The 22,867-nt window shown below is 37.9% G+C and overlaps 1 protein-coding gene across 1 annotated transcript; it reads right to left on the bottom strand.

Moving 5' to 3' along the window:
• Window positions 1–1,279: 1,279 nt before the first annotated feature.
• SMARCA5 (SNF2 related chromatin remodeling ATPase 5) lies at window positions 1,280–20,908 on the bottom strand. Its single transcript, XM_072405872.1, has 23 exons — window positions 20,627–20,908; window positions 15,357–15,437; window positions 14,162–14,328; window positions 12,839–12,939; window positions 11,398–11,498; window positions 10,587–10,766; window positions 10,308–10,463; window positions 9,560–9,760; window positions 9,014–9,123; window positions 8,195–8,421; window positions 7,802–7,923; window positions 7,559–7,711; window positions 6,922–7,054; window positions 6,122–6,270; window positions 5,900–6,019; window positions 5,571–5,681; window positions 5,360–5,473; window positions 5,151–5,273; window positions 4,933–5,065; window positions 4,046–4,164; window positions 3,744–3,956; window positions 3,134–3,244; window positions 1,280–1,727 (listed from the first exon to the last, which is right to left on the bottom strand). The coding sequence occupies exons 1-23, from the start codon at window positions 20,750–20,752 to the stop codon at window positions 1,662–1,664; spliced, it is 3,117 nt and encodes a 1,038-aa protein (XP_072261973.1). The 5' UTR covers window positions 20,753–20,908; the 3' UTR covers window positions 1,280–1,661.
• Window positions 20,909–22,867: the final 1,959 nt, after the last annotated feature.

Below are 22,867 nucleotides of genomic sequence, written 5' to 3'. Positions count from 1 at the left end.
AGTGTATTATAGGATATCCGTTTTCCAAACAACTGGGAAAAAAATTTCATCTGCTTGTAAAAGCAGTCCTATTAAAGTATATAGACGCACTCAGTGGCACTGTATAGCTGGTACCTTGGGAATCTGCACGAAGGGTCTCAAAAAACACACCAGGGGAAGTCGACTGACCGTCTGAATTTAGTACAGGAGGCTGGAGATGATCAAAGCCACTGTACTCATATTCAAATAAAAATTCCCCGTAGGTTTGGCAAGTAGGAGCAGTAACGGCAAGATTCTCTATTTATGATGTCTAGAAAGATTGTGTGATGTCAGATGTCAGAAGCAGAGCCTTCAGAGATGCCGGGGCACTGCTAGTGGCTACAGACCTGGAAAAACACCCCACAGTTACAGTAACTACCGGTAGAACTTTGTCTAGAACATGCCCCACATTAAACCTGGTGCTGAAGGTAACTTCCAGCCTAATTCAGCAATGTTTAGTCCAGCATGGTCAAGTACTGCAATGTACAAAACCTCCAAAAGTGATGGAGAATTGAAAACAAATTTATTCTGAATAACTCTAAATCAGATTTATATTGAAAAAAAAAAAAAAAAAAAAAAGATAGTGTTTGCATCCTTAAACAGTACCTTGCCTAAAACGGTACTCGGTTTAGGGAATGCCTCCAGCATGACTAATCACATCAAAGTAGTATACAGAATACCATAGCGGGAGGGAGCAACCTTTGAATCTGATGTTGTAGAGATTCAGTAAAGTGTGCCCTACAAAAGTGAGAGCTGTTTAAATGGAAATCGGCTTTTCTGGGCTCCTCACAGACTGAACAGTCCTGACTAAGGCTGTGCACACGTTAAAGCTGCATTGCTGGAAAAGATATTTATTGAGTGTTTCCATTGACAAAAGAATGAACGCGCAAGACACATGGCACCTGTTCTGTATGGAGAAGTGAGCAGCAAAGCACTGTGCTTTCCTCCCTTGACTCACATATCAGTGGTTCCTGATAGTTTTGTTGATACGTGAACAAAGTGTGTCGCCATAGCTCAAGTTTTATCATGTTACACATGGTGTTATTGCACAATTGATCCAACACACCCAGAAAATGAATGACAGCGTTTTTTAAAAACAGGTGGTACAGAACCAGTCACTATTGTCCCATTTATTGCCAAGGGTTGGCTGTGGATTAGAAACTACATGCAGAAGCAAATCATGAGTGTGTGGAAGTGGTTACCACACCACCTGTCTGGACAGGAAAGCAGGAAAAAAAAAAAAGACACGCACAATTTCAAATATTTATGAAAAAATTAGATATGTATTCAGTGAATCTTACAAAATTGTGTAGTAGGTATTATTCCAAAGAAAATACAAAAATGGTCCTTAATTTACAGATTTTTTGTTCCAAGAACATTAGGGAGGGAAAAAAAAACGCATTAACAATAACATTTAACGAAGCCTATTTTATTACTTCAAAGGTTAATGGTAAATAAAAAAATGTCCAGCACAGCTGTTTTATTTAAAAAAGAACTACAATAAGTACTATGTGCCTAGTTCAATAAACAGATGAACCTGATGTCTTTGAATGACATAATAGCCGATCAATGTACAGTACATCTTATGAAGACCCGTAAAGAAAGAACTACTTCTGAAATTTACTGATTACAAAAGACACACATTAAAGTTTAAGCTTTTTCTTTCTTCCCCTGCCATCAGCAGCACCCTCCAATTTCCGTTTCTGTGCCTGCAAAAAAAAAAAGAAAAAGAAACCAAAAAATTAAAAAAAAATGTGTTTGATAAAAAATAAACCATCAAATTGCTGGGGAAGGGGAGTAAATACAAATACCATGGTCATAGAAGGCATACATATGATTTCTTAAAAACTCTAGGATCAGCGTTTCTCAAACTTTTTAACATGAAGGAACCCCTTGGGATAATTATCAGGTCTTCAGGAAACCTCTGCTACAATTATTATATCACAGTACATTAGTGTAGTGGTCAGTAAGAAGAATGCCTCTTACATTGCTAGCCAGTGGAAAGAATGCCACCCTTACAGATAACTAAAATGGTCATTGGTAACGGTTAAACTGACCTGAGAGTTACAAATTGCTCATTGCTCAATGAACCCCTAGCAACCACTGGAGGAACCTTAGGGTAACATGGAACCCCATTTAAGAAAAAAACTCTACATCAGTTCCAAATTCCTTTAGAATGTTTTTTGGGGTTGAGGCTAATCAAGCTCTCCTATACATGATTCAAATTTTGCTGGTTCTATGACTACTCAAACTGGCTGTTTAAATAAAGCTGCTAATAAAATGACAATCTAAAGTAAAATTGTTACCTCTGCCAATGTCAACCCTACTGATATAAAAACAAAAAAACAACTGCTGCACAATGTAACTTCAGGAACTGACACCTCGGGAGCGTTAGTTTTTTAAACTGAGTTTAAGCTACATGTTTGTTTACCAGGTATATGTGACAAAATCATTTTGTAATATTTTTACCTGCTGTTTCAAAGGGACATAACTGTGGAGACTGACCAAAAAACGCTAGGTAAAAAAAAAAAAAAAATCAGCTAGGTACGGCTTGCATTTGTGCATGTGCATCTGGGAAACAGCATTCAAAAATGCAAAAACCAGCATATGATGGCAAAACACTACCTTGGAAAGGTGACTTGCATGGGAGCCTTTATAAATATACTGGTGATTAGAGATTATGAGTAATTTGCTTTTAAATACCACCCGGGTCCCGGCCACGCCGCTGCTCGCTGGCCCACAATATAAACAAAAATTCCAATGCAAAAAAAAATAGGAAAATACGATCATCTTTTGCATCACAAAACTGACAGAATTAGAACGCTGGGGGGCGGGGGGGGGCTTAACTTGCTAGGTTTTTTTTTTTATTATTAGTAGCACCTTTAAACTTTCAAAAAATAATCTGCAAGCTATCAAAGACTTCCAAAATGATTGTTTTACCATCAAACAACTGCCAAGTTTTAAACAGGCTTGTACTACCCAAGATGAATGTCCATTAGTGCACAGTAATAAGAAACATCATATATTACAGGGCAAGTCAACTATATGGATAAGTTTTCTTTACCAAGAATTTGGTTTATTAAAAAAAAAAAAAAAATTTATATGGAAGTCCTACCGAAGTTGCCTTTGGTCCACGTTTCTTTTTCTCGGCTTTCTCTTTCTCTTCTAACTCTAAGTTCTCCCGTTCAATCAATGTGATTAAAGTATTACATCTTCTTTGAAGTTCCTGAGGTGAATAAAAAGCAACCTTGTTATAGATTAATGTCTTTTGTGATAAAAGGAGCTTACAGTCACAACTGGGAAAGATAGCTGGTTTGATAAATGAATTGACACTTGCTCATTCACGCTATAGAAACAAACATTTCTTTCTAATGAGGCCAGTAAGAAGCTATGTCTCAAGGGAGAAGCAAGATTTTGAAATAGTTTTCATCTTTGCAATATGTAGTAGACCACAATGGGCTATAATAAGCCTAAGTTTTGCACTGTTTAAAATCATTTTATTTATAATATTTATTTATACCAAACAAATCTCAACAAATCCGCAAACCCAGAATGCTTTTTTGATGCAATCTTCTATTTACATTTAGGATTATTAACTATAAGTATCATAATCAACACAACAAAAATGTTTACATGTTTCCATACAAAAAAGATCACAATTTTGTTTCTTTAATGATACTGCAAATATTTTTTTAGATATCCTTATAAAAACAAAGTTTGCTTACCATTGCAGTTCTGGATTTCAGAAACCAGTCAAATCTGAACTGTGGAGAGTTACGGATACATTGCCTAAGCTCATCATACACATTTTCCTTATCAAAACCAAGTTTGTGTAGCATGCAGATTAGAAAACGGTCTTCCTCCTCTGTGTAGTTTTTTCCCTTATTTGTGCCATATGATATCCTTAATTGATGAAATGGTGCTTTGTATCGACCAATCTATATAAGAAAAAAAATTGTGTTGCAGTACAGTTAAGACAGAATTTGTGCAAGATGAAAAATGAAAGACTGATATTGCTTCAAATTACCTTTGTGTCTAAAGCCTTCTTAATGCTTACTCTCCTCTGTATCCGAGCTTCTCCTCTTTCTATTTGAGCCATTATTTTTTCGATATCTTGGAGTTCATTACATCTTTCCCAAAAGACAGCTAAAAAGAAAACAATGCAAAACATTCATTACACAAAAATGCTGCAAGTATACGTTAGATTTTTTTTTATTTAGGAGAACCTGTATAGATTGAAGTTACCTTTTAAAGGATTAACACAAGCTAAAGGCTACCACGATCTAAATGCACACAAAGCATTTCAATGAGCTTTGCTGGGAATAGACCAAATAAAAACAGACCTTTGCTGTGAATAAGCTCTTACAGGGGTCTTTGCCCCTAAATAGCTACTCTGGGGCAACAAATGGTATCCTTCAATGTGACAGATTACCAACTGTACAGCCCTTTTCACCATAAGATGTGGAATATACCATTCATGTCCTTAAGTAAAACTCATTAATTTAATTCTATGACTTCTTTCAGAGTTTCCTGGCATGCATTTTTAGTATTACGCCAATTAGAAGCATTTAATGTAGTAAATTGTTTACAAAGAGTAAGAATAAGCTCTGTTCATATAAAAATATTTGCCTGTATGAAGAACCTGAAGACTGGAGATGGACAGCCCTACTTTATCTCGCTTCTAAAGTCATGTAAATAAGTCCAGTGGACTTTACAGCTGATAAGAGTAAAAATGAACACTCAATGTTGTGACAACATACTTTGTTGCACTCCAGCTATAAAACTTTTTATCAGTGTTTAATAAATCCAAATGCCTGCAGTGTACTAAAAGTCTATCATAATAAAGATTGGCTGCATGACTACTTCAGACTGCATTTTGTAGAAAACAAGGATGAGTATGGACAGGACACTTGCCTGAATACTCCATTACATCATCTGGAGTTTTGCCTTCAACTTCACGGGCAATATTTTCAATGTCATCCCGTCCCCATTTTTCATTGGCTTTAATAAACTGGTTAAAATCTCTTTTGTTCCAATTGGTAAAGCCCTGTCAAGAGAAAATGAGTATGCAATAAAATAAAGTGTCAGACAAATTATGTCTTGTACTTGGGTAAAAACTCTTAAAACCAAACCTGTGTCAACAATTTTTCCTTTTCTTCTAGCTCTTCATCATTTAGTGGCTCTGCTTCATCAATTTTTAACTGTTCCTCCTTTTGTGCCTGGGCAGCATTAGGTAATTCAGGATTGCGTGGGACCTAGAAAAAGAGGGTACAGAATTGGGCATCACAATCCTTCAATTTAAAGCTAAACCATAATAGATCATAAAAGCCTAAATCCATACCTTGTAACCAATTGTTTTTCTGTAGTACAGAATTTCCTTCTCCAATAGTTCAAACAGCCGTGGAGGAAAGAACTGAAAGTCCTGAACATTTGGCTGCTTGGGTGGGCGGGGAGCCTAATCAAAAAACATAGATACCTTTTGGTAAGACCCCTTGAACACAGCACTTTGCTTTCACAGATCAGAAGCCACAAAAGCTGTTATACACACTTACTTTTGGTATTTTTGGTTCACTAACGCGAAGTGCTTCCCTAAAGTATGCATCCACGGCATAATTGGCCTTTCTTTCACGTTTCGGTGGTTCAATCCACTCTGTAAATGCCATCTGTAAATAAATATAGAGTAACAAAATTATAGCCGATCACTATTGAAATTACTCAAGCTACACCTTTTTACTAAACCTCAACTAGTCTACTAGTTCCAAAAGCAATCTTAAATACTTTTGTTACATGAAAAACTTTCTGAAAGCCATTTAAAGCATATTCTTAATTAAGAAAAAAAAAAAAAAAACAATTTGACACACAATAGTTTTATTACCGTTACCTTTTGCTTCTCTCTGTAATCTTCTCCTTCAAAGTTGTACACACTGGATTCTGTATCCATAGTGAAGTTTCTCAATGAACTCTCACCCATGTTTGAGAGCTTTTCTTTTAATTCTGCAGTCTGAAAGAAAAGAGAAAAAAATATGAGTTAAGATTTTATCAATTTGTGCTCTAACAATTCAAAAGGATTTTAATTTGAGACTTAATTCGGAGAGTCCCATACCTTCTTTTCACCTCTTTCCAAGATAGCATTAATATCTTCATCAGTGATTTCACTATCCTTTGATGCAAATACATGTGTGGCACCATGTCGAATCATCTGCAGCATTTCATCCTTTCCAAGTTTATTTAAATTTTGATCCACTAACCTGCCTGTGATAAACAAACGAGAAAAAAAATTACAGCCGATTAAAAAAGATAAGGGTTCAAATAGCTGTTGAGTGTTATATCTTAGTTTAATGTGGAGAAAGACAAGGCAACAGGTAATAATAAATCACTTTAGCAGTAAAGTGCTGAAACTTACCTGACGGAACAAAATGTTATTTAAACATCACCAGTTCACGTTCTATGGCTGGTCCTCCTCTGGGTTTCAGATCCTGAACCATCTTGACTGGCCAGGCCGGAATGGTGCAATTCCAGCGCATGATTAGGCAGACTAGTCATAGCATACCCTGCTGTATTTTGTAGGATTCATATTAGCACAGGCGGGAAGTAGCCCTGCCATTATCTGCTTCTGTATGGGTGTAATGTACACATACTGAACCTTAAGACTACTGCAGTATCTACACAAACAGAGGACCCATGTAAACCTATTTCATTGCAGCATTATGTCTTGGATTCTAAATGTGCATCAAATACACCTTAATGTATGCGATGTGCACTGGTCTGACAGCACCTGACTGCTCATAGGTGTAAACGGTCCCTTACAAACATTTTTTTTTAGTGCTGTAAAGCAAAAGTATTGCTATTTGTACCATTTATAATACTGACCATGCACAGGTGCTTTGACACAAATTCACTTACCTTGCTGAATAACTATGGAATCCAAGCGCAGCTTCATTTCTGCTCTCTCAACAATACGTTCTTCAACTGTATTGTCTGTAATAAACCTGAAGACTCGGACTGTTTTTGTTTGTCCAATTCTGTGTGCTCTATCCTAAATGGTACAAAAGGAAAAAAAAAATAATTTAACAAGTGGGGGAAAAAAACTAGCTATTTTGAAAGGAATATTCCTTTTTAAAGTAAATTTGTAACAAAGGTGGACTTTGTAAACCACATCAAATAAAATCAGGAAAAGGAAACATACTAAAGCGCATTAAAAAAAAGTGGTGCTCAGGACTGTACAGTTATAAATGGTATAGGCTGCGGTGTGCATAGTGCAGCTCATAATGGAGAGTGGCTATCAATATCTGCTCTAAAATAAAATGAGCACCTACTCATTAAAAATACAGATGAGAATAGGGAGATGTCCAGTACAGACCTTAAAAATCTATGCAGATTAGAAGTACAGAATTCCCATTTTTTCCAATTATTTACCAATATTCTTAGCACAGATTTCCTTTGAAAAATCATTATTAGTAGCTACCTTTGTTCTATCCTTAAAAGTACCTTTAAAGCAGGTAAGCGTAATACTTAACATTCAAACAAACTGAAGACATACCATGGCTTGAAGGTCAACTTGAGGGTTCCAGTCAGAATCATATATAATGACAACATCAGCAGTAGCAAGGTTAATGCCAAGACCACCAGCACGTGTGCTCAACATAAAAATAAATTTTGAGCTACCAGGAGCATTATATGCAAGTATAGATTCCTGAAAAATACAGAAAATAAAAATATGTTTGTTTTGTAAGCACTGTCAAAGAGAGGGAAAAAAAAAGAATATCAAAGTCCAAATCCAAACCTGTCTATCATCATGTGGTGTTTGCCCATCCAGTCGGCAGTATTCATAGTTTCGCCACATACAATAATCTTCCAAGATGTCCAAGACTCTTGTCATTTGGCTGAATATCAGTACACGTGAACCTGTTTATCACATAAAACAATTTCAATGAGGTCTTTAGCTATAACACTACCCAGTTTTTAGAAGAAAAAAAGAGAATGTGTAAAACAAAAAAAAAAACCACAAATAGCAACTAGATTCCCACAATTCTATACAGAAGTTCAATAATTATATAAAAAAAACAAAACACACTAAACCTGAATTTTTTGTCAGACGCTAAATCTACATACACACACACACACATATATATATATATATATATATATATACATACATACACACACGATAATTTACCTTGTTCCTTCAGTTTTGGAAGCAATTTGTCTAGAACAACCATTTTTCCACTATTAGTAGCCAAGTGCATATCTGTAGTGTATGGTGGGCCTGGCTCAGCACCATCAAAAAGATATGGATGATTACAACATTTTCGCAGCTGCATTAGAATATTCAAAAGTCGCATTTTATCAGTCTTTCCTGAAGAATTCAAAATGTCAATATCCTTCATCAGGATTTTTGTATACCTAAGAAGAAAAAAAAGTTTAAGTAATCGTGGTAGAATATTTACCTTTAGGTTTCAATATGGTTTTCATTTTAAAGCAGAACCTTACCTTCCATTCTGCATTGTACTATAGGCTGCTCTATCGAAATGGCTTACTCTAAATCTACCGCACACTACTCACAAAGTGCATCATAAGTTGCCGAAAGTTAGACAGAACCCATCTCCTATCCTGACTGGAGGACATCCAGCATTATCTAGTTCTTGTTTCAGCAGCCTCTTCCTGGCCCACCAATTGTATTATTTGGACTCCAGCTTAAATTACAGAGGCACAACATGGTGGCATTACCTAGGGCTCTCTGCATGACCTACCCTCTCAGACTGGCATCCACCCAGCATAACTATTCCTAAAAACGTACTACTTGCTTAAGAGACGAGACACAGGCCCAGTGATTATGTGACAGAGTACAAAATCAGGTGGGTAACATTAAAATATGGCGGGGGATTCCTGATAAACATTGAATTTGTTTTTGCTTGTTGTAGACTCTTAAGATGACCCTACACTATAAGATTTTTTTATGGCTTTGACGTTGGCTTCAGTTTGATTTCTAACTTACCATTCTCTTTGCATCTTACTAAGGCCAACATAGATTTTAATTTCTTTCTTGGGGGGAAGGCTCTTCTCCACATCGGCCTTAATACGACGGAGAAGGAATGGCCTCAACACCTAAAGAAAAAAGAAAGGATTGTTTTATAAAAAGAATTTAAAAGAAAAAGATATTAAACTATTAAGCAAACCATTACAAGCCACACAAGTCCATTGTATTTAGCTTAAAGCGGCTGCTGTATTTATCAGTAAACCCAAAAACAGATTTGAATTTTTGGCAGATGCTGTTCAATAAAAATCACCCAAACTGCCTTCTACCTCTCAGATTTTCTATTGGTTAAATTTCTGTGCTTGAGTTCCTGGGAACCACACAAAAGTTCAAGTTACAGAAGAACAAAGTTGGGAATGCAAGCTTCTCACTGTTTGGAGGATTACAGGATTAAAAAGCCAAACCTATAATTGGATCTCTAGCATAGAGAAACAAGTTTTTTTTTTTTTTTTTTAATCAACACCATCAGCTTAGGCAACTTATTATATATAAAAAGTAAATACCTACCATATGAAGACGTTCTACTAGTTTCTGATCTCCAAGACAATTATTGGTATCAAACCAAGAGTCAAAATCCTCTGAAGAGTTAAAGACATCAGGCAAAAGAAAATTCAGGAGTGCCCAAAGTTCATGCAGATTGTTTTGAAGGGGGGTTCCAGTTAGAAGGAGACGGTTAGTCGTCTTGAATTCCCTCACAATTTCAGACAACTGAAATAAAAATATAAAAATAGATGAAATGGCTACTTCATACCAAGCATCTTACATTCCTTACATATCTAACTGAAAACACTCATCAGAAAAAAAGGTGTGTAGGTGAAGTAAAAAAAGTGAAGTTTTTTTCTAACTGTAGAAACCGAGGAACATGCTTAACATGTTTTTAAACTGCATAAGGTTCCTGGGTGTTTTCACACTACCTACAGATTTAAATGATCCTGTTTTGCTCCATTACCTCTTCCCTTTTCTTTACCAAGATGGGGTTCAGGTTTCACAACATGGTCCTATGGAGTATGCATCTATAATAACTAATGAAAACTACACATAGCCTACCATAAACCTAATTGAAAAAAGGTGCACAGCATAGATGCCAAAACTTTAAAGACACAATCCAGCTGAGATGCATAGTTAAAATCACATTTTCTCACAAATGAAACAAAATGGACAATCACAATATTCAGATAGTGACAGCAAGGGTCACTAATGTATTTTTTCCTTGTATATTCATATAGATGTATATATTGTTGTTGTAAACACTCACCTTTGATTTTTCATTTTTAATCCTATGGGCTTCATCAATAACTAAGTATCTCCAGTTGAACTTCTTGAAAACAGATTTCTCCTTGATTAACAATTCATAAGATGTCACACACACATCCCATTCACCTGGCAGAAGAACATCTCTGACAAAAGCTGCCTGAAAAACAAATGGTCTCATTAACAGACAATTTGCATTACAATATTCAACGAGACTGAACTTACTAAAGAAAGATCCAATCACACAAGCTAAAAATCCTTATTAAAAGGCAGAAATACTTACTCTCTGCTCCTTGTCACCTGTAAGACACACCGCACGCAAGGATGGCACCCATCTTTTAAATTCAGACATCCAATTGTGCAAGGTAGACTTTGGGACTAACACCATGTGGGGCCCAGGGATGCTCCTATAATGTTTCATGTACCCAAGAAGACTAATGGTCTGTAGAGTCTTACCCAGACCCTAGAAGGAAACAGATAAAGTTCTATACATTAATAAAAACAAAACAAAAAAACTGTAGCATTCAGATGCTATAACTGACTGACAAAAAATGACTTGGTGAATTGCTGATTATAGGTGGTACCAAACAAATTAAAATTTTCAAATGTACGTTTCCATAAAGCCAATACACCAATGCTAATTTAAAAAAATAACTTTTTTTTTTACAATTTGAAAATAGAAATTAAAATCCTCTTTGTTTGCACTATGGCTAAACTTGAACTTTTACCAGGCTCTACTCATTTTCCTGTCACTTTCCTGTGCAAACTTTGAGGAATGAAGGTTTTTCCTATTATTTTCAGAATGACAATATCAAACTTTCAAGGTTGGGTAAGCACATCTTATTTCTGTATCAAGTGCAATAAAAAAAATTTCTATATCAAGTATAACAATGCCCTGGGATGCCACAAAGCAGTGCATATATACAATATGCCCCCAAATGTACTTCAATCATTTAGCACACTGGCAGCACTATTATTTGAAGATTTTTTATATACATTTCAAAATGATTAACCCACAATCAAAAGCTACATTAATTACTACAAACCCCTTGAACTACAATGAAAAAAAAAAATAAATTAATTCATGCACCTACCATTTCATCAGCCAGGATACCATTTATTCCATTCTCATATAAGGAGATCAGCCAATTCAAGCCTCTGATTTGATAATCCCTTAATGTGCCACCTTTTACATCTGCAGAACAAAACAAACAATAGTCAAGATGGATTTAATTTATACCGTTAGAATCTGGAGGCAAAAGTACAAACTTGTCATCATACAAAAAAATAAAAGGCCTTTCTACATTATAGGGTAACTAAATCTGCGCAGCTCACCTGTCCATCTTTATTCTCTTTTTCTTCTGGATGCTCTTCAGCCATGCTGGGATTATGTAACGTATTACATCATTATGTAAAGTTCACTGAGCCCGGCACATGCAAGGGAGGCCAGAAACCTGGAGCAGGCAGGTAGGAGGCATTCTTGCAGAAGGGACATCGCCTTCCCTTTTCTGCAATAATGGCCTGCCTGATCATGCAAACCTAAAAGCGGAATTTTAGTTCCATTTTAAGAGATGCTGTCACCTTGTCCATTCATGACAAAGCTACAATCTACCTAAAGCCACCAATTGTTTTATACTTCCCTCTCCTGGGCAACCTTGCTGTACCTTCTTTGCCTGCCACTGAAAAATTCCCCATAGTTTTAATAAAGGGACAGCTTCCAAATTCCTTCCATAATGCAGTGCTCAACCCTAGCATCCAATCACTTGCCCCAAAGCAAGTCACATCACAGAGAATGACCTCTCCAGCTTTGGAACCAGGGAACATATTTCAGAAGCCACAAAACTGAATTTCCCCAAACAATTACTGATGGCTGCTATTTGAAAAACACTATAAAGTAGAAGAGTGACCAGCAGGAAAAGTGTGGTGAATGTCAGATTCACTGCTTTATAAGTACGATCCACAACTGTTTTGTTAGTGGCTGCACTTCAGGAATGTGAGAAAAATTAGTGTGAAGTGATGATAATAAAGGCGGTGGGAGGAATATATGTTTTCTTTTATCTAAATGGGAGAGGTGACAGCATTAGCAGTGGCCCTAGTTTCAGAGCAGACATCACTATTCTGTATAGGTGTGTGCTCTCCTTAGCTTCCAGAGCGGATCAGTGAAATTCATCCGCAAAAAATAGAAATGTGACATAAAAAATAAGGGCTACACCTCACTTAAATCTCTTGCTACCTAGATTTAACTTCTTGTTTGCAGTCACTTTAAACATACTTCAACATAATACCAGTTACAAAACAAATAACTCTCACAGGAGTTAACGTTAAAGTTGGCCATTGGCTAACAATTTCAGATCACAGAGCATCCAACAGCATATTGTAAAGTTTGCAAGAAAGAAAACTATCCATTACCAATTGCAAACTATCCATTAGCAATTGCATATTTAATTCATATTTTGCAGGTACCATGCAAATCATGAAATAGACACAAACCAGCCAAAAACCATTCGTGGTTAAATAAATAGTAACTACACTTACAAGAAGGAGATTCCTCAAATCTGGTACAAACATTTGTCGTCTTTGAACTTTCTGTTAACAGCTCTTCATCTTCTTCCTGCTCTGTTCTCCGATGCCGATTACTATAGTAAAAAAAATAAAGTTTAGGTGAAAATATATAAAAGATATGATGGTAAAAAAAATCCTTGAAAGTACAGGCAGTTTGGAAAAGGTCAAGTGACTTCAAACACAGTCAACATTGCAGACTTCTGAAAAGTGGAACTTTACATTTGAAAAACAAGTTGCCATGCAGGAAAGTTTCTTGACTGCAAAACATACATACTACAGAGACTATTGAATGTTTTGACACAAGATTCATACACAATTTGTGTAAGTCTTGCATGAAGACATTTATAAATAGATCCCCAAGTCACCTCTATACTAGAAGCCTAGCTTTCACCGCAGAAACTTCTTGAAGAAAACTTCTTGAAGGCTATAAAGACTCTGATTGGTCAAAGTAACACCTCTGTGGACTCAAAGAAGGTACCTTATTTTACACACACACATATATATCTTATATAGGTTTTAAAGAAAGCAGTAACAAAAAGCATTAGCATAAACACAGGCTGTTGAACCTGTGTTCCTGAATAGACCCCCCCAAAAGAGGGATCTTGTGGTAACTTTTGTACAAGGATCCAAATTGAAGCTAATGATCATCAGAGGAACAAGTCCCTTAGCTGACAGAATGCCTACAACTCTTCAGCGTGTTGAGGTCCAGATTAAAGTAGATACTCCATTCTGGAAACAGATTACAAAAAAAAAAAAAAAAAACATTTAAAGTGTTCCTTTATAGGAACTGGGACAGCTTCTTGTTCTAGAAGAGCACCAAGGGATCAGAGGGGACCTGCCAACCTGTGAAGTAAAATGAGAAAGTTGGAAGGAAGGGGGCCTAGAGTGTACCTCCAGTTTGTATCTCACAAATACTACTTCTTCCAAGAGCCTACAAAAAGGTCAGCAAATATTCTCCAGATCTGGAAAGCAGTGGGCACATCTTTATGCTAAGAACAGCCTATCCTCATTTTCAGTTATTAGCAAGAGAAAAAGTGTAATTCTGTCAAAAATTCTGCACATATATCCCTCGTATAATGGGTTTTTAATCTGTACACATGTTGACTGTTTTTTTCTAATTGTTGACAAGCTAGGCATAGTGGTGCTACACAAGGTGAAGGATTAAGATTACAATATATTTTCAAGACAAATCATTTTCTTTGCAATAATTATGTTATTTGTTTATTCCTCTGTAACAGGGACCTTTAGGAAGCAAATACAGAAAAGATCCACGTTAAGAAAATGTTAACTACTTACTCTCCAGCAGATATTAAATTTTGCTTTTCATCTTTCTTTAGCCGAGGACGCCCTGGCTTCATTTTTAATGGTGAAGTTGGTGTCTTCTGTGCTGCTGGCTGTATAAAGTGAGCAAACAGCTCTGTCTGTTTCAGGAGATACTCAAATCTGTTGGACCTGTCAGTTTGCTACAGGAAAAAAAAAAATCAGTTCACAACAAAAGGCCTGAAAAAAATGACGCATAATTTGCTACTAAAAAACAACCTTTATTTTCAGTTTAAAAGTGTTTTGTATGAGTTAATTCTTTGGAAATGCCACATTTTATAGACAAGTGATTTAACTGGAAATATTACAATGTGATTTACATACTATACAAATCACTTTAAAGGTTTTAGCTATAGATGGAATAATAAACGTTAAACAAAACAGACAGATTTTTCATAATATTCACATCTCAAGTCAGTGTTTGATATAGCCCATTCTATGCTGCTAATATAGCTATGGTGTTTTTCTGTTCTGGTTACAGCCTCATAGTTAAAATAAAAAGTGAACATGAATTTCATACTAAAGCAGAGTTTTTAAACTTTTTTAATATGAGCAAACCCTTAAAATAACTTTCAGGTCTTCAGAAAACTCTCCTATAACAACTATATCCACAGCAGTACATTAGCGTGGTGGTCAGTAGGAAGAATGCCTCGTTTAGACAAAGCCAAAAAAATTACATAAACTGACCTGAGAGTCACAAACTGCTCATTGCCCAAAGAACGGTTTGAGAAACATTGGTTTAGAGTAGTTTAAGATGGACAACTAAAAATACTGCGTTCTCCCTAACTGTCCTAGACTAACTGCATTTTTGCAACTTTTAAAGATATACATAAACCAGAACCTCTTCATGGGCTCCTCAGTAAAAGGGTAAATAAATGGTAAAGACTTATATCTTTTGACTATAGATGACTTGCATTTACCATTTTGTATAGCTTATTTGCTAATAACTAAACTTTACCCCCTTTAACTGCAGTTAACACTTTAAAATGTGGTCCCCGTGTCTAATTTTGATGGAGCCTCATTAGAGATTCACCACTCTGTGGTGACGGTTTAGGCTATACACACAAAATAACAGACACTGCCCTACCCAAAAAACTTTTTCAAAGCAGACTGTAAAATTGCATTATAACTTTTCATCATGCTCATTTAGATAACAGATGTATAAACTTACTCTTTTCTCCTCATAGGCAGGATCTGCGTCATCCTTTTGTTTAACAGGGGAATCACCTTCTTCATTTTCAGACTCTCCTTCCTATGAGAGGAACAAAAAAAAAATGGATGGTACTATATGTGGTATTAAATAGACCATGCTGCCATACAATTCATATCAATTACAATATAAATATATATTTTGGCATGTATATTTAAAACCAAAAAGAAATTGTCAACCAAAGACAACACTCAGCAAAGAAATAATGTCAAGGACACTTAGGGTGACTAAAACACACCCAGTGGAATGAATCAAGGCTACAAAACACCATTTAGAAAAAAGGGTTACAGTGTGGGAGAAAAAAAAATTTTCAGAAGACATGGGCCAACAGGACCAGAGAACCCATAAGAAGCCAAAAGTAAACACTATAATCTGAAACAATAGGACAAAAAAAAAAACTACAAGTCTATCTCGTAAACAGGAACTATTATTCTCAAATTAAGGACTATATGAACCACCAAACAGGTCAGAACAGATCGGCACCAAAGAGAAACCAGAACACATCCTCTAAGGAGAGAAATAAGATCTCGAAACATCCGCACAAAATCAGCAGATGATCCCCGATGATCAAGTTTTCACTAGAGGCTGCTGCACTAATGAAGCATCCAATATAGCCCAACGCCACTAGTGTCCCGAATTCCCAGCCAGATATCCTGTATTATTAATATATGCACTAACATATTACGTAGTACTTTACAAAGTCCTTAGCCATATCACCAACTGTCCCTAAAAGAGGCTCAGTCTAATGTACCTATCATGGTCATATGTCATTAATGAAATCTAAGGACAATTTTTGAGGGAATTTCGATTAACCTGACAGCATTTTTTTAGGGATGTGGGAGGAAACCCACGCAGGCACAGGTATAAAATACAAACTCCATGCAGATAATGTCCTGACGGAGATGTAACCCTGTGACCTAGCGCAGCAAAGGCAAAAATGCAAACCTCTGAGCCACTGTGCTGTGCCTTTTCTTCCTCTACAGGTACAGCCTGTGGCAAACAAATCTGAATAACCCTAAAGGAAACATGGAGGGTGTAAGAAGACTTTCTCAATATCCAGCAGCCAAAACTGGTTAGGACACATGGAACAATCTGATCCTTTGAAAGTTCAGTTGAGCTGTCTACATGTTTCCCTCTAATAGAAGACAATCGTGTCTGAGAAGATCCAAGAAAAAAACATCAACAAAAAGATCTCATCCCTATAGAGATTGTATATGGAGACTATATAATGGGGGAGAAAGGTGCTATATTACATCCTGAAGGAGTCCAAGCCTGACCTCAGGAAATCTGGAGAAGTTCTAGGTACAGAATCTACATCACATAACTCAGAAGAAGGAGTTTTTCTGGGTAAAGAAAAAAAGTGCCAATTTCACACAAGCGCAATGAGATTGGCACTATTTTTTTTATTTTACACACATATATACAGGAGGATACGTCACCCGACCCTCAACCTGCACAGGCAGAGATTGGTGACGTAGGCAAAAGAAGGTGGCAGTGCCTGGCTCTTCCTCCACACTGTAACGAAGAAAGAATCCAGGACAGCATGGGACAGAATTAAATCAACAATTTTTCAGTTGCTAAAGTTAATGAGGGTTTGTTTGTATGGTGCATAGTTGCTGCTTTAAGAACTGGATCCTTGGTAGTAAAAGGGTTAAATGTATGAAAATCTGCTTGCTTTAAAAGGATTGTGTAAGAACAAGTAGGTGAGCAGTGTGTGCAGGATGAAGTCTGAAGGTATAAGAGACCAATAATCAAAAAGTGTCAAGAGGCAGGCAGTACCCTGCAGAGGAGGAACAGGGAGGTGATGATTGACTCAGTGATGCTACCCCATATAACCCCTAGTCAGTGGGATTTAAATTTCCAATATTCTTGGTCAAGTGATTTTCCAGCCCTTAGACATAGACACTTTTTCTTAGCTGTCCAGTGATGGGGTCCTCAAAATATGGTCTTATTTTAAAAAAACAAACCAAAAAACCCTAATGCCATAATTTGGATCATACAAAAAAGGAACTAGGATCTCAATTTTCAGTTAAGCAGGCCCTTGTGAAATGGAGCCTGTAAATCAAAAAGGGCTCAGACCCAAATACATCCATTTATCACAATAGAATTGGTAAACAGTTTACCATTTCATTTCCAAATCTTCCTAAAGACAACTTGGACTCACAGCGAAGCCAAGTGAACATAGAAACAACACTTTTATTGTCCATTTATAGAGATTGGACAGCTCCAAAAAGTCGAAAGTTAAAAACAAGGTCGTTTGCCATAATGGGGGAATGAAGATGGCAGTAAATGTGTTAAAAGAACCCCAGAGATCTCAGTTTAACAGTAAATCTTCTGCAAAGGAATCAGATCATGCAGTACCCCATGTCTAGGTATATGTAAATGAGAAAACAATCATATGTTTACTGTGTCTGTTGTATGCAATTTGATGTGTCTGTTGTATGGTCACAAGCAGTTATAAGGATTGTAGACTATGCCACTGACAGACTAGACATTGCCATTGCTGAACTCTCTGAACTAGTTCCCTGGCTCTTATGATGTTTTAGCTTAAATTCTAATTATTTATTGTCTAAGCCTTTTACCTGGAAAAGTAAGAGAGATAAGAAACTCTGACACTACATTTACAGCAGTGTTTCCCAAACTTTTTACCATGGAGGAACCCTTGAAATAAGTTTCAGGTCTTAAGGAACCCCCTACTATAATTATATCCACAGCTTACACAGTGCATTAGTGTGGTGGTCAGTGGGAAGAATGTCACCCTTACAGATAGCCAAAAAGATAATTGATGTCTATGGGATGTGTCCTGAAAGGCACAAACTGCTCATTGCACAAGGAACCCCAGCAACCTCTGGAGGGACCCTGTGTGAGAAACACTGAATTACAGATTATTTATTCTAGGTTTGTAATTTAGAAAATACTTTAAAACCAATTCCAGCTCTACATTTCAAAGGGGCAAAATAAATTTACGCATAAAAAGTTAAATTTTGTGGTGGCTCCCTTACTGTTTGTAGAATAATCTATTTAGTATTGTTAAGTTTTATAGTAAAACATCCTATATTACTAATGAAAATGTAAAGCTGAATGAAATATCCATTCACAAATTCAGTTACTACAGATTATGAAGTACTGATAGAAAAGTTCTGGAGCTAACCAAGTCACACAACAACTTTAAAGAAGATTCTGAAAACCAAAAGTCATGTTACAGAAATCATTTCTTCCAATATTACCACACTGTAACATATTACCTGTCACCAGGAATAAAAGCACAGGAAAACCCAAACTGTTGGGTTAACAGCAAAAACGGGAATAGAGACCTCCAACAGAAAAGTTTGTATGACAACTGTCAAAAAAAAGCGACCCTTGTTACATAAATGAGTTTGTATTTATAGAGCAGGAATAAAAGTTCTATTCACCATACAGTCTGTGCTACACACCTAGTACCCCAACTATTCTAATCTGCCAAGTGGGTGTCCCAAAAACAGCCAGGTAGTTACTGAAAAGTGCCGGGTGGTGCTCCCAGCTAAAAGGGGCCGAGGAGATGACCAATAACTGTGTGACAAGTTGTGAGACAATTAGATGAACCCCTGATCAGAATACTGATTCTGGATCTGGTGTATAGAAGGTTTTAAATTCAGAAGATCAGAACAGCAACTGACAAGATGTATAATATACAACCAGGACAGCAATGTCAGTGTATATACCCTGTCTGTTCTCACAGACGTAAAGCAGTTAGCATGGGAATTTATTTTTTAATATTAGTAGTAAGAAATATGTTCCACCAAAGGAGGAGACCTTTTAGAGGGTTCAAAAGGGGAGTTAACTCCAGTTTGCCCAGCCTAAATTGAAACAGAGAGTAATGCGGGTGAAGAGAAGGAAAAAAGTAGGCTTTTTTGGGAAAAGAAATTTTAAACTTTTTTTTAAACAGCCTAAAAAGCTAGACAATAGCCATCTATACATAGCCCTAGGCTAAGATTGATGCGCTAGTCTTGTCATGACATCGTACTTATATTGTACATTGAGTTACGTTTACAGCAAAACACTTGGTTTCCTACCCTACTCGTTTTGCCCCGCAAGGCTTCTTCAGGGGATTAGGATACCCTAAGGGTAATAATAATATTAAGTATAAACCATACAATATGATCAGTAGGAATATTTATGATAATGTCTAGAAAACTGCTTGGCTTACTTGATGGTATTGCTGAAACTCTTAATAGGTAAGATACATCTGATACCAATTCTACTTGAAGGTACCTTGGCCATAAAATCCAGTAGTCACTTGGACATACGAAGGATGAGGAGAGGGGAAAATGGGGGGAAAAGACCAGAGGTAAGTAAAGATGTACATTTAGAATGGGAAAATAAGTATTAGATAATGTTAATATGCGTACTTGGAGCTGACTCTGCGGTCAGCCATATGTACTATATAAGTACGATGTCATGATAAGACTAGCGCATGAATGTTAGCCTAGGGCCAAGTATAGATGGCTACTGTCTAGCTTTTTAGGATGTTTAAATAAAATTTAAAATATATTTTTTTAAAAACATACTCAGCCTACTTTTTTCCTTCTCTCTCCCTCAATACTCTCTATTATTATTACCAATGGACAGCGCTGTACATTACATATGGGATGCAGATGACAAACAATGACACAGGAGGAGGGGGGAGAGGACTCTGCCCCAAAGAACTTACAATCGATTATTGAATAAAGACACTAGCAACTTGTTGCCAATAGGCGATGTATGTAGTTGTGATTTATTTGTTACTTAAGCTGCTAAACCTTTCTCGGTCAGTGATTGAAAGCCAGTTCATACAGGTGAATGCAAAAATGGTTGAGTTGACTACAAATCAAAGTACACCTGGAGTTAGGATTGCATAGTAAGAGAAGGGTGGATCTCTGAATGGGTCACCCTTCTGACACAAGCTAGTCATGGGAAGCACTACAAGTCCCAGCGAGCTGAGTGAAGTCTGGACACAGAGACTTGTATGGATGTCTCAGCCTCTGGTAGAGGTGATGGGTGAGGAGGGTATGGGGCTGACAATGAGGACACACATAGGGCTCCTCTGTGCTCAGGCTGCCAGGACCCCCATTGTACACACAGCCACGGGCCCCACCATTGTACCCAGCCCTATATTGTGTGGCCTGCTCATGGAAGCTGTGTGTGTGTGAGCGGACACAGGTGCCCGGCCTAGCAATGGGGGTGATATGTGGTTTTATCATAATGCCGCTCACCTCCATCGCTTCCTCCTTTACACCGGCTTCTTCCCCAGCCTGCTCCGGCTTCTTCCCGCCCTCTTCCCCCGCCATCTCCTCCTCCATCGCCTCCAGCTTCTGCTGCTCGGCGTTCTCCTCAGACATGTCTTCTGCCAGGACAGAGCTCCGCACACCGGGGTACAATGGACACGGACAGCCGGCGCTCAGTAGGTGGGCGGCGCTTTACGACACGCGCTGGTGGCGGGAGATACACTACGACAAGGGCGCGCGCGCTCAGCCTGCCGGCTTTTTTTTTTTTTTTTTTTTACACGGACAGCCGGCGCTCAGTAGGTGGGCGGCGCTTTACGACACGCGCTGGTGGCGGGAGATACACTACGACAAGGGCGCGCGCGCTCAGCCTTCTTTCTCAACTTTTTTTTTTTTTTTTATCCCAGCGCGCGCCTGTACTGTAACAGTAGCGTACAATGAGATATCGCGAGATCCTACCGCCTCGCCTTCTATTAGTCACTAGGCGGAGCTTCGGAGTTTCTTGTTATTTCTTTTTTATCAATATTATTCTCGAGCACAGCAACCCTACCGTAAAAAAAGTCTGCGTCAAGATGGTATTGGCGGAAAGGGAACCTATAGCTATCGTACTTTTTCGTTCAAGGGGTTACGTAACAATACCATGTGTAGAGGAGCGCGCTCGCGAGATTGGATTGAATGAGAGGCGGGGCTAATTTGTGTGTGACGTACAGACGGCGGAAAATCTCGCGGGAATGACGGCTTTTACCGGCTTATTTCATAGCCGCGTGCTCCGAGTGACGTTACATCCGGAAGTTTCTCTCTTTGTTCTGTTTGTTGTTTGAACTCTCTGTGTCCTCTGAACGTTATTGTTTAAATTATACAACAACGTATTCTCCGTTGTGTGAGCTGCACCTCACCACAACCGTGTTGTGTATTCATATAGAGCGATATTCATCACAGCATAGAGAAAACACGAGAGGATTCTGACAGAAATATTTTGAGGCCCCAATGTTCATGTAGGGAACTGATTTCATCTCCACATAATAAAAGTCACCTCATGGCCACATAAAGCTGGAGCCAGGCAGTAGGCCATTGATTCTCAGCCAGGGTTCCCCCAGAAGTTCCCTGAGCAGTTTATGTCTGTCAGGTCAGAGAGATGCCATGGGCCGCCTACTGTGTGATACTTCCCCCTGCCCCCAAGACTGTGAGCTCTTCTGGGCAGGGTCTTCTCCTGTGTCACTGTCATTTGCAACCCATTTGTACAGAGCTGCATAATATGTTGGCGCTATATAAATGCTGTTTATTAATAATAGGACTGCCTTTTGGGGGGCTGAAATAGTGCCTTAAAGGTGGACAACTTTTTATGGCATTGCCTCTACTAAAAACTATGATATAATACACAATACCTTGAATACATATTGAGGTACGTCATGACTGACAATCTAATCATTTCTACTCAATTGTAAGCTCTTCTGGGCAGGGTCCTCTCTTCCTCTTGTGTCACTGTCTGTATCTGGCAACCCCTATTTAATGTACAGCGCTGCATAATATGTTAGTGCTATATAAATCCTGTTTATTGTTATTAATAATAAAGTAATAAACATCCCTCAGCTAGTCTGTGGACCCTAGTGCTATCTGTTTTGCTTTACCTGACATTACGTCATGGAGGTGGCACCCAGGGCCCTTCTGAATTATTCTCTTTAACTTCCCTGGCGATATGGATAAGACTGGGGAATGCATTTTTTGTTGAGTTAGATATTACACTTGTTTTTTACTAATTTTTGGGTGGTGAATCCATAAATGACTCGTTCAACTTGTAAGTGACAGGGTTGACTTGGGACAAGACAATAAACGGACCGATGAAGCGAGGTGCAAATTTGAGAGAGGGCACTCGCAAGCGAATATGCTTGATGGAAAGCCAAACCTTGTCATCGGGGGACAACTTGTCATCGGGGGAGCAGGAGCTCTCTTCTTTTCAGCCTTTCTTTCCCACCTTTTGTAGCATGCAGAGGAATGTAGCAAGGCTTCTTGGGCTTTTCTCCAAACCTGCTGGAAGTGATTAGGGGCAGCAGCAGGAACATCTGACACGAAAGGAACAGGGGAAGGAATCCAGGGATAAAGACCGGAAACAATGAAAAAGGGAGAGAGACCTGTGGATTCGCTAACGCAATTGTTGTGAGCAAGTTCAGCCCATGGCAGGAGTTCCAACCAGTCGTCCTGCTGGGAATTGGAATAAATACGCAAGTATTGTTC

Source organism: Pyxicephalus adspersus, chromosome 3 (assembly GCF_032062135.1).
Source record: "Pyxicephalus adspersus chromosome 3, UCB_Pads_2.0, whole genome shotgun sequence".
Taxonomy (NCBI): Eukaryota; Metazoa; Chordata; class Amphibia; order Anura; family Pyxicephalidae; genus Pyxicephalus; species Pyxicephalus adspersus.
This window is presented reverse-complemented; position numbering and strand designations above follow the sequence as displayed.

What these genes read in the sequence shown, in the direction of transcription:
- SMARCA5 (XM_072405872.1), bottom strand. Translation starts at nt 20,752, where the DNA reads ATGTCTGAGGAGAACGCCGAGCAGCAGAAGCTGGAGGCGATGGAGGAG. An exon ending in TAAAGGAGGAAGCGATGGAG is followed by an intron (nt 15,438 to 20,626) that starts GTGAGCGGCATT and finishes TTCCTCTCATAG; the next exon opens with GAAGGAGAGTCTGAAAATGA. An exon ending in AAGTTGACCTTCAAGCCATG is followed by an intron (nt 7,055 to 7,558) that starts GTATGTCTTCAG and finishes TGTACCATTTAG; the next exon opens with GATAGAGCACACAGAATTGG.